The 11118-nt window shown below is 50.3% G+C and overlaps 1 protein-coding gene across 1 annotated transcript; it reads left to right on the top strand.

Moving 5' to 3' along the window:
- Positions 1 to 7104: 7104 nt before the first annotated feature.
- Positions 7105 to 10177, top strand: LOC135885441 (gamma-crystallin B-like). Its single transcript, XM_065413147.1, has 3 exons — positions 7105 to 7113; positions 7600 to 7839; positions 9902 to 10177. The coding sequence occupies exons 1-3, from the start codon at positions 7105 to 7107 to the stop codon at positions 10175 to 10177; spliced, it is 525 nt and encodes a 174-aa protein (XP_065269219.1).
- Positions 10178 to 11118: the final 941 nt, after the last annotated feature.

The raw sequence follows: 11118 nt of genomic DNA, 5'->3' as shown, positions 1-11118 counted from the left end.
GCTGAGCTCCAGCCTTCACTCCCTGGCCAGAGGGCCCTGGGAGCATCACCAGCGAGCAGAAGCCAGAGCCCCCTCAGCCACAGAGCTGGGCACCCAGGTGATGGCAGGAATCAGCCACATCCCTCTCTCAGCTGAGGGACAGTGCCTGCCACAGATCTCTCACCAGCCAGGGGCCGAGTCTCCAGCCAGTTACCTGAGCACCGATCCAGGGCAGTGCTGAATTAACTAGCCATAGGCACTACAGGCCTGGGTCGAGGGCCCTCGTTCCTGGAATTATCTGATTATACTGGCACTTCCAGGGTATAACGAAACCTGAGGTTTCTGTCCCGGGGCGTGTAAAGCAAAGCTGAAAATATGACCCAGGTGAAACCAGCGAAGACACGTCTGCCCAAGTCTGCAGCCAGCCTGAAACAATAGCTCTGAGAAGATTGAACAGCCCCATGCACTAGTGTGAAAAATTCTCACCGCTGAGCGACACCGTTATATCCACCTAACCCCTCGTGCAGACAGCGCTACGTCGGCGGGAGAGCTTCTCCCCTTGACATAGCTACTGTCTCTCAGGGAGGTAGATTAACTACACCGACGGGAGAACACTTTACTGTTGGTGTAGGAGCACCAGAATTTTTATTGTAGACTTACCCTATTTCAATAGAAATCTCTAGACAGACTGCCCAAAACCTGTTGGCATTCTGGAAGCAATCGGCATTGCCTCTGGGGGACAGCGTGAGGCCCTGATCCAGCAAAACACTTAAGCCTGTGCTTAACTGAAGCGCCTGAAGAGTCCCATTAACAAAATTACATATGTGCTTAAGTGCTGTGCTGTATTGGAGCTTGTGTTAAACAGCCTGTCATAGGGTTCACTCAGCACTGGGGGTACCTCTTTGTGGGTACATCTGGGGATCAGCACTCACCCGGTCTGGCACCCCCTTCCATCATAGATTCATAGATTCTAGGACTAGAAGGGACCTCGAGAGGTCATCGAGTCCAGTCCCCTGCCCGCATGGCAGGACCAAATACTGTCTAGACCATCCCTGATAGACATTTATCTAACCTACTCTTAAATATCTCCAGAGATGGAGATTCCACAACCTCCCTAGGCAATTTATTCCAGTGTTTAACCACCCTGACAGGAACTTTTTCCTAATGTCCAACCTAGACCTCCCTTGCTGCAGTTTAAGCCCATTGCTTCTTGTTCTATCCTTAGAGGCTAAGGTGAACAAGTTTTCTCCCTCCTCCTTATGACACCCTTTTAGATACCTGAAAACTGCTATCATGTCCCCTCTCAGTCTTCTCTTTTCCAAACTAAACAAACCCAATTCTTTCAGCCTTCCTTCATAGGTCATGTTCTCAAGACCTTTAATCATTCTTGTTGCTCTTCTCTGGACCCTCTCCAATTTCTCCACATCTTTCTTGAAATGTGGTGCCCAGAACTGGACACAATACTCCAGATGAGGCCTAACCAGCGCAGAGTAGAGCGGAAGAATGACTTCTCATGTCTTGCTCACAACACACCTGTTAATACATCCCAGAATCACGTTTGCTTTTTTTGCAAAAGCATCACACTGTTGACTCATATTTAGCTTGTGGTCCACTATAACCCCTAGATCCCTTTCTGCTGTACTCCTTCCTAGACAGTCTCTTCCCATTCTGTATGTGTGAAACTGATTTTTCCTTCCTAAGTGGAGCACTTTGCATTTGTCTTTGTTAAACTTCATCCTGTTTACCTCAGACCATTTCTCCAATTTGTCCAGATCATTTTGAATTATGACCCTGTCCTCCAAAGCAGTTGCAATCCCTCCCAGTTTGGTATCATCCGCAAACTTAATAAGCGTACTTTCTATGCCAATATCTAAGTCGTTAATGAAGATATTGAACAGAGCCGGTCCCAAAACAGACCCCTGCGGAACCCCACTTGTTATGCCTTTCCAGCAGGATTGGGAACCATTAACAACAACTCTCTGAGTACGGTTATCCAGCCAGTTATGCACCCACCTTATAGTAGCCCCATCTAAATTGTATTTGCCTAGTTTATCGATAAGAATATCATGCGAGACCGTGTCAAATGCCTTACTAAAGTCTAGGTATACCACATCCACAGCTTCTCCCTTATCCACAAGACTTGTTATCCTATCAAAAAAAGCTATCAGATTGGTTTGACACAATTTGTTCTTTACAAATCCATGCTGGCTGTTCCCTATCACCTTACCACCTTCCAAGTGTTTGCAAATGATTTCCTTAATTACTTGCTCCATTATCTTCCCTGGCACAGAAGTTAAACTAACTGGTCTGTAGTTTCCTGGGTTGTTTTTATTTCCCTTTTTATAGATGGGCACTATATTTGCCCTTTTCCAGTCTTCTGGAATCTCTCCCGTCTCCCATGATTTTCCAAAGATAACAGCTAGAGGCTCAGATACCTCCTCTATTAGCTCCTTGAGTATTCTAGGATGCATTTCATCAGGCCCTGGTGACTTGCAGGCATCTAACTTTTCTAAGTGATTTTTAACTTGTCCTTTTTTTATTTTATCTGCTAAACCTACCCCCTTCCCATTAGCATTCACTATGTTAGGCATTCTTTCAGACTTCTCGGTGAAGACCGAAACAAAGAAGTCATTAAGCATCTCTGCCATTTCCAAGTTTCCTGTTACTGTTTCTCCCTCTTCACTGAGCAGTGAGCCTACCCTGTCTTTGGTCTTCCTCTTGCTTCTAATGTATTGATAAAAAGTCTTCTTGTTTCCCTTTATTCCCGTAGCTAGTTTGAGCTCATTTTGTGCCTTTGCCTTTCTAATCTTGCCCCTGCATTCCTGTGTTGTTTGCCTATATTCATCCTTTGTAATCCGTCCTAGTTTCCATTTTTTATATGACTCCTTTTTATTTTTTAGATCATTTACCCTTCTTTCTGTCTTGATGACTCAGGGTGCTCCCCCTTCATGCTTGGCCCTTTGGCTAGGTCACCATATAGTCCCCACTTCCAGGGTATCAAAGTCTCTCCAGACCAGCTGACCGGTGGTGGTCTCCCACAGGCCTGTGCCACTTGCCACTGGCTGGTAGGGGGAACCCAGGCACACAGAAATACTGCCTAATGTAAAAACAGCCCCTCTAGCACCTGGCATCCAATCTTTAAAAAATGCATGCCTGCAAATACTTTCTAAAAAGTATTAAGTATACAGATGACAGTAGCCACCATATACTCAAACCAGAAAAGGTTAGCAGCAATCAAAGTAAAAAACAAAATGCTCAAACACTTTACAGTACAGCCAGAAAAGTAAGTCAGCTGTGTATGGAAAATTAGCAGAAGTTATCAGTGTACTGAGAAAAAGAATCTCACTCTAAGCTTACCGTTGTTCTGGACTTGAATTATGTATTCAGAGGAGCTGTGTACATGCTGGCATAATGGGCACAGAACAAATATCAGGTTACCAATAACAGGGAAATCAAATTCAGTACTATGTGGAAAATGCTAAATAATCTTGCCAAACAGTTTAACAAAGTGGACATGGTTAAAATTAAGGCACACACACAAAAAGTGTCCCTAGTTAACAGAAAAAAACAAACAAACCCAGACACTTATCCTAGCAATCAATAATGCAGCAGGCACAGGCCCGCCCTAGCCATGGGATACCATTTGGAAAACTATCCCTGTAACAGATTTCACTTGAGGCCAGCAACAAATCGCAATAAGGCAAAAAGCGGAGCGGCTGCAAAGCATTCAACAACAGGATGTGAAGTTAGGACCCCTTTGGGAACAAGCCTCCAGCCAAAACATGAATGTAGGTCAAAACTTAGAAATAAAGCAAGAACTCCTCCGTGTAAAATCAAAAAATGGTTTACTATGGGTGGCACTACAAAATATGCAAACAGATCTGCTCTTGTGGGTGCATGGGCCCACCGCAAACAGGCAGAGGACAAAGACAGGTTGTCAACAATGGGAAAGGGATCTATAGATGCTCCTTATCTGTGCCAGACACAATCCAGCTATCACAGAAAGTAAAAAAGCTCTTCTGAGATGGGTCCCTAGAGGTTCATGGAAAGATCAAATCTACTGTACTGGGGAGCTGCCGTTAGCACCAAGGGGTAACAAGTATGTGCTAGTTGTTGTCAATGCTTTCTCACATTGGGAGGAGGGGGCCTTCCACATTAAATATGTGACTGCCCTAATGAGAGCGGAACAATTGGTGGGCAACGTGTTCTGCGGGGGGGGGGGGGGGGGCGGGGCGGCAGCTAAGGTTATTGACTCAGACAATGGGAGCGGATTTGTGGGGTCAGTTGTCAAAGAAGTGTGCACCTGGCTGGACGTAGATCAAAAGGTTCCCCTTCCCTGTCACCCAGCCAGCAGCAGGACAGGTTGACTGAATAACCAGGACCATCAAATCTAAGCTTAAAAAAAAAAGGGGGGGGGGGGCACTGCAGCAGACAGCAATTGGGATGAAGTGTTACCGATGGCACTAACGCATGAGAGCTAGGGATGCAAATCCACAGGCTTTTACTTAGGGTTGCCAAATTTCTAATTGCACAAAACCGAACACCCTTACCCCATCTCCCACCCTGAAGCCACGCCCATGCTCCACTGCTTCTCTGAGGCACCACCCCCACTCATTCCAGCCCCCCTCCCTCAGTTGCTCACTCTCCCCTACCCTCATTCACTTTCACTGGGCTGGGGCAGGGGGCTGGAGTGTCAGAGGGGGTGAGGACTCCAGCTGTGGGTTTGGGCTCCAGGGTGGGGCCAGAAATGAGGGGTTCAGGGTGAGGGAGGGGGCTCTGGGCTGGGGCAGGGGGTTGGGGTGCTGGAGGGGGTGAGGGCTCCGGCTAGGGGTGCAGGCTCTGGGGTGGGGCTGGGGATGAAGGGTTTGGAGTGAAGGAGGAGGCTCCGGGCTGGGGTGAAGGGGGTTGGATTGCGGGAATGGGCTCAGGGCTGGGTTGGGGTGTGGGAGGGGGTGCGGTCTCTGGGAGGGTGGTCAGAGCTGGGGCAAGGGGTTGGGGTGCGGGAGGGAGTTCAGGGTGCAGGCTCCAGGAGGGAGTTTGGGTGCAGGAGGGGGCTCAGGGCTGGGGTGTGGGTATGGGTGGGGGGGGCTGGGAGAGAGTTAGGATGTGGGAGGGGGTTCCGACCTGGGACAGGGGTGCAGGGTCTGGGAGGGAGTTAGGGTGCGGGAAGGGGTTCCAACTTGGGGCATGGGGTTGGGGTGCAGGAGGAGGTTCAGGGTACGGGCTTTGTCCAGGTGGCGCTTACATCAGACGGCTCCTGGTTGGCGGTGCAGCGGGGCTAAGGCAGGTTTCCTGCCTCCCTGGCTCTGCGCTGCTCCTGGAAGTGGCCGGCATGTCCAGCCCCTAGGCGGAGGTGCAGCCAAGTGGCTCTGCACGGTACGTGCTACCTGTGCCCGCAGGTGCCATCCCCGGAGCTCCCATTGGCTTTGGTTCCTGCGTGGAGCTTCCCTAATCGCACCTGTGCCTAGAGTCCACAGGGATATGCCGGCCGCTTCTGGGAGCAGCGCGGACCCAGGGCAGGCAGAGAGCCTCCCTTAGCCCCGTTGCGCCGCCGACCAGACTTTTACCGGGTCAGTCAGTGGTGCTCACCGGAGCTGCCAGAGTCCCTTTTCAACCGGATGTTCCTGTCAAAAACCAGACTCCTGGCAACCCTACTTTTACCCCAATGAGGCCTGATGGGAAGACCAGTGAGACTGTGGAAGGATATAATCAACCCAGTTCCAGTCTATCTGGCTACAGAGGCCCTGTCAGAAGCCAGGATACAAGACTTGCAGATGGAGATTCTCCAGCTACAGAGGAGTGTGGTGGTGGAAGAAAGGACAGGAAAGTGTAAAAGACCAAGGCATGGTTTGATGCCAAAGGAGACCTGACTGAGCACCAAGTGGGATCTAACGTCATCATCCAGGATCAGGCTCCCTGCAAGCCTTTCCCAAAGGTAAAGCGGTACAGTCTGGGCTTAAGATTGGCTCCACTTGACCCCGCCGTATACTTCTTAGTCCTGTGAGGTATTAGTAAAGCAATACCACTCACTTAAGAATTTAAAGCAACTAGAAACTGAGAGGCCCACCCCATCTCTATTCAGTTTACAAACTTCAAGTTTGTCGGATGTGTCTCCGGGAGCATGGCAATGGCAGCATTCTCTTTAAGCATTGAATATATTTTAGCTTTGAATACGGTTACTGAAACCCTTTATATTTCAGGACACACATTTAGTTCTCAGAGCCATCACTGTTAAAATATAAAGTCGCTTAGTGAATAAATGAGACACTGAAAATTTTCCTGTGCAGTAAACAGCTTTTGAATATCTAAGCAGCCAAAGTTATGATAATCCAGGGATAGAGAGTAGCTGCCCAGTACATATTCTACAGGCATGGGGAGGAAATTCCCAGCATGGAGACAGAAAGAGGGATTAAATAGAGTGGGGAAAAAACCAGAAAAAGATAGTGGAGAGAGAAATATACATTAGTACCATACAATGACCACATGTGGGGACTCAGAACAGCCCTGTGTGGCTGCGGGTGGAGATGGACGCTGCACACCTACTGAACAGCTGCTCATCTCATGCTGGTCTCTCAGGAGGACATTCCAGACTCCTGCTTGAACCCAGAGCTACTGAATGGGTAAAACACGCGTGATGACTGCCTAAGCCCTTTTGACATTTTTTTTGACATACACATTTCAGTTTTATCTCCCTACTTTGTATTTTGGCATCTGAACCCTCTTCTGTCTTTATTGTACCACTTCTGTATTCACTAGTAAAAATGCAACTGCAGAGACTCTATAGAAAAGGATTGTGATGGCATCAACATCCAGTCCCCTCTGTCACTCGGCCAGAAGTTTCTCCCTTTTCCTGAACTGTGTTGTCTTCAATGTAAAAATGGCTGTGCTGACAGATCTAGGACCCGGAACTGGTCACTAGTAACAATAGGAATAAAACCAGTTCCCCACTACACAAAACCTATGGACACTAGTACAAAGAGTGAATGATCCCCCAGAGTCATGAGCTGGCTCTATGAACAGAGAAAAGACTTTTGTTAACGTGTGCACACTTAGCACTGGTTGTGAGGTATAAAAAGGCAGTTACCCAGCTGGAGTACTAAGGCTTGCAGCCTGAATCCAGCTACGATGGGAAAGGTAAGAGAAACCTGTCTGGACTGGATTGTTTGCTAGGTCAGTCTGAAGCCAGGGACCTGATTCTCCTCTCATTTACATCAGAGTTAGTCTCTTATACTCCTGGCCTATACCAATAGGAGAGGAGAATCAAGAATGCAGAGCTAGGGGACCTACTGCCTCTATTAGTCCCTGTATATTAATCTCTCAGAGCCCAATTCTGCTTTCGCTTACTCCTGTGTAAATGAGGATCAATTCCACTGAAGTCACAGGGGTAAATCAATTTATCACCAGAGTCAGTAAAATGCAAGGCCCAGACACTTCAGGCTAGTGTGCTGGACGGAGAGAAACAGAAATACCAGGACGCAGTCACACTGTATAGGATAGGAGTACTTGTGGCACCTTAGAGACTAACAAATTTATTAGAGCATAAGCTTTCGTGGGCTACAGCCCACTTCTTCGGATGTATAGGATGTTACTGAAAACTCTGCCATTTCTTTCTGGCACTAGATCACCCTTTTCGAGGACAGAAACTTCCAGGGCCGCTCCGTTGAGTGCAGCAGCGACCGGCCGGATTTTCAAAGTCAGCTCAGCCGCTGTAACTCCGTCCGCGTGGAAAGTGGCTGCTTCATGCTCTATGAACGTCCCAACTTCCAGGGACAGCAGTTCTTTCTGAAACGGGGGGATTATCCTGACATGCAGTCTGAGGGTTTCAGCACCTCCATTAAATCCTGCCGGATGATCCCACCTGTGAGTTCAATTTTGCTTTTAAAAAATGGCAACGTTGCTCAAGCCACCATCATAAGGCACTTGCTTGATCATTTTCAGCTTAGCTACCAAGGACTGAAAACAAGAACTGTTTTCTTCCTCCTTGTCGTCGTCCCTCCAGGATGGCTGGAGGGACATTATAGGGATAGGATAGGAAAGTTTCCCCTGCTACTGCCTGTTCTGGGCGTGGGTGCAGCTGTTCCGTGGTTAAGAATATGGACAGTGACCGAGAACATACTTTGAGTTAAGAAGAGAAAATGTTTCCGTAACTTCTGGGGATTTGGAGATACACTGGGCCCAGTCCCCTCACACTGGTGTAAAATAAGGAGTAACTCCCTGAAGCCCAGAGAGTTATACCAGTGTGAGGGGAGAACTGGGCACAATATTTCCTTTGGCCTGGTCTACACTAACCCCCCCACTTCGGACTAAGGTACGCAAATTCAGCTACGTTAATAACGTAGCTGAATTCGAAGTACCTTAGTCCGAAGTTACCGCGGTCCAGACGCGGCAGGAAGGCTCCCCCGTCGATGCTGCGTACTCCTTAGAACAAAGTCACTTTTCTGCTTCCTTGATTCTGGGGCTTCTGAAGCCTGAAACGCCCCCCAGCAGAACTTAGTGTAGCCTCTGCCAGCAGTTCTCAACTAGAGCTCTGAGCAACTTTCAGGGAGTCCTCCAAGCAGGGCCGGCATTAGACTCACTGGGGCCCAGGGCAGGAAGCCAAAGCCCCACTGCCCCGAGCCCCACCACCTGTGCCTGAAGCTGAAGCCTGAGCAGCTTAGCTTCGCAGGGCCCTCTGTGGCACGGGGCCCCGGATAATTGCCCTGCTTGCTACCCTCTAATGCCCACCCTGGATTTTATATGCAGAAAAACAGTCATTGTGGCACAGGGGGCCGTGGAGTTTACACAGCATGTTAGGGGGCCTCTTGTGGGGCAAGCGTGCCCCGTCCCTTCTTGGGATGGGTTGAGGGTAATTATGGCCCTGCAGCTTAATCTATACGATCATCCCTTGTTTTGGGATAGCTTGGCCTATGGATAAAAGTCAATATGGTTTCCCTCTCTCAGGGCTGGGTGTCCTTGTGGCCCGAGTCAGCAGGGCTGCCCTGTTCAGAGGGGCTGCATGGCCCAATAGCCAGAGTCAATATAATGGCCCTCTTCAGTAGAGCTGTTTGGACTGGCAACCGCTCAGGAGACTGAGCCCGTGCCCTCCCTGCTCCACCAGGTCCCAACTCAGGGCCTTAACAGTGGCAAGTATGCTGGCCACTGAGTCAGCGGGGAATCCACCCAAAACGCACGGACACCACTCAGTACAATGCCTAGTCCCTGTGAGCTACTTCCTACCCTGTTCCTGGTGGAGTCGTCCTGGAATCTCCGATGTCCGTAGCTCCTCAGTCTGTGCGGCTCTCAGCAGCTCCGTCACTCCTTGGGCATCTGCAGGTGCTTGGGCATTGTCCTGGGTCTCGGTGTCTCCGACTTCTTCCTTCTGGGGCCTCAGCACTTGCCGGGCTGGAGCCTGCAGCGGGCGTCCTCCCTCCTCGGCAGTCAGCCCTGAATGAGCTGGGCTGCTCCCTTTTATACCTGGTCTCCAGCTGGAGCATGCCCAGCAGGGCCGAGGGTACGTGGCCTCCTCAGCCCAAAGAGTAGAGTTAACCCTTGCGGTACCAGCACAGGGTAAGCATACTCCATCACAGGGCCTCGGAAAAAGAAAGATTGAGAATCCCTGGCCTATGGGAGCACTGTGCTGGCTGAGGATTGGCCAGCGTTGTACACTGCAGCCCTGTCCCCTCTTGTGTCTGGTTGGGCTCCCTCCCCACCCCAGACATAGTCTCTGCACCAAGGGTGGGAGTCACGGCTGGCATAGGTCCGACTCAAATGGGTGGATGTGCTGCCTTTGCAGCATTCAAGGATTCCCCTCCTCTGGGGACCAGAGGCAGCTTTAAGTGCCCTTTGCATCACTGGAGCAGTGCACAGGGCTGACTCAGGGCCCAGGATCACAGGCAGCCAGCCTGCTGCAGTCACTATTACCCTGTCTCATTTTCTGTCACAGCACAGGGGCACCTACAGGATAAAGATCTATGAGAAGGAGGATCACAGAGGCAACATGGTAGAGTTAACCGAGGACTCTCCACAAGTCATGGACCAGCTACGCTCCCCCGAGATGCTCTCTTGTTCTGTGCTGGACGGGCACTGGATCTTTTACGAATTGCCAAATTTCAGAGGCCGCCAGTACCTGCTGAGGCCAGGGGAGTACAGGAGATTCAGCGAGTGGGGCTCTATGAGTGGCAAAGTCGGCTCCTTGAGACGTGCCACTGATCTCTACTGAATCAAGACGCCTTTCGTCTGGAAGAGCCTCAGTGAATAAAATGCTTTAGCAACCATTGTGCTCTCAGCGTGCTGTTGTAAGTGTACTAAGGGGAACGTCGAGGCTTGTCCTGTGTTCTTGGGCTACGGTATCATCTTCTGAACCAAAAGTTGTCCCTCATCTTTCCCTGCCCTCCCCCAGCATTGCATAGCTACTTCCAGCACAAAGTGCCCAAAGCCAAACACAGGGCTCCGGGCTAGGCAGCCACACAAGGAAGTACAGGGGCACCTTACCCAGAATGCAGTGCAGGAGGCTGACCAAGAAACCGAAACATACAGGACTCGGGCCATAGAGAGGATGACAATTGCAGAGATGTACTTTAGATCATAATCCTCCAGCCCACCGCTGGCCAGAGATTTGGAGCTAGCACTAGAGTGGCTCTGGGCTGAGCTCCCGCCCTCGCTTCTTCGCCAGATGGCACTGGGAGCATCACCAGGGAGCAGCAGCCAGAGCCCCCTCAGCCACCAGGCATGGAGCAGGCAGAGCTGGGCACCCACCTGATGGCAGGAATCAGCCACATCCCCCTCCCAACCGAGAGTCAGTGCCAGTCACAGCTCTCCCCCCAGCCAGGGACCGTGCCTCGGGCCAGAGTTACCTGAGCACTGATCCAGGGCAGGGCAGGATTAACTAGCCATAGGCACCACAGGCCTGGGTCCAGGGCCCCAGCTCCTGGAATCGTCTGAATACACTGGCACTTCCAGTGTGTAACGAAAGGTCTGGTTTCTATCTGAGTTTGAAAATATGACCCAGCTGGAACTAATTCAGAGATGTCTGCCCAAGTCTGCAGCCAGCCTGAAACAATTGAGAGGACTGAACAGCCCCATGCACCTCAGTGTGAGGTTAACTGTAGCAGCCACCAACACCAGCCCAGCAGAGGACTGTGGGAGGTAAGAGAAGAAGAA

This window comes from Emys orbicularis, chromosome 11, assembly GCF_028017835.1.
Source record: "Emys orbicularis isolate rEmyOrb1 chromosome 11, rEmyOrb1.hap1, whole genome shotgun sequence".
NCBI classification, from domain to species: domain Eukaryota; kingdom Metazoa; phylum Chordata; order Testudines; family Emydidae; genus Emys; species Emys orbicularis.
This window is presented reverse-complemented; position numbering and strand designations above follow the sequence as displayed.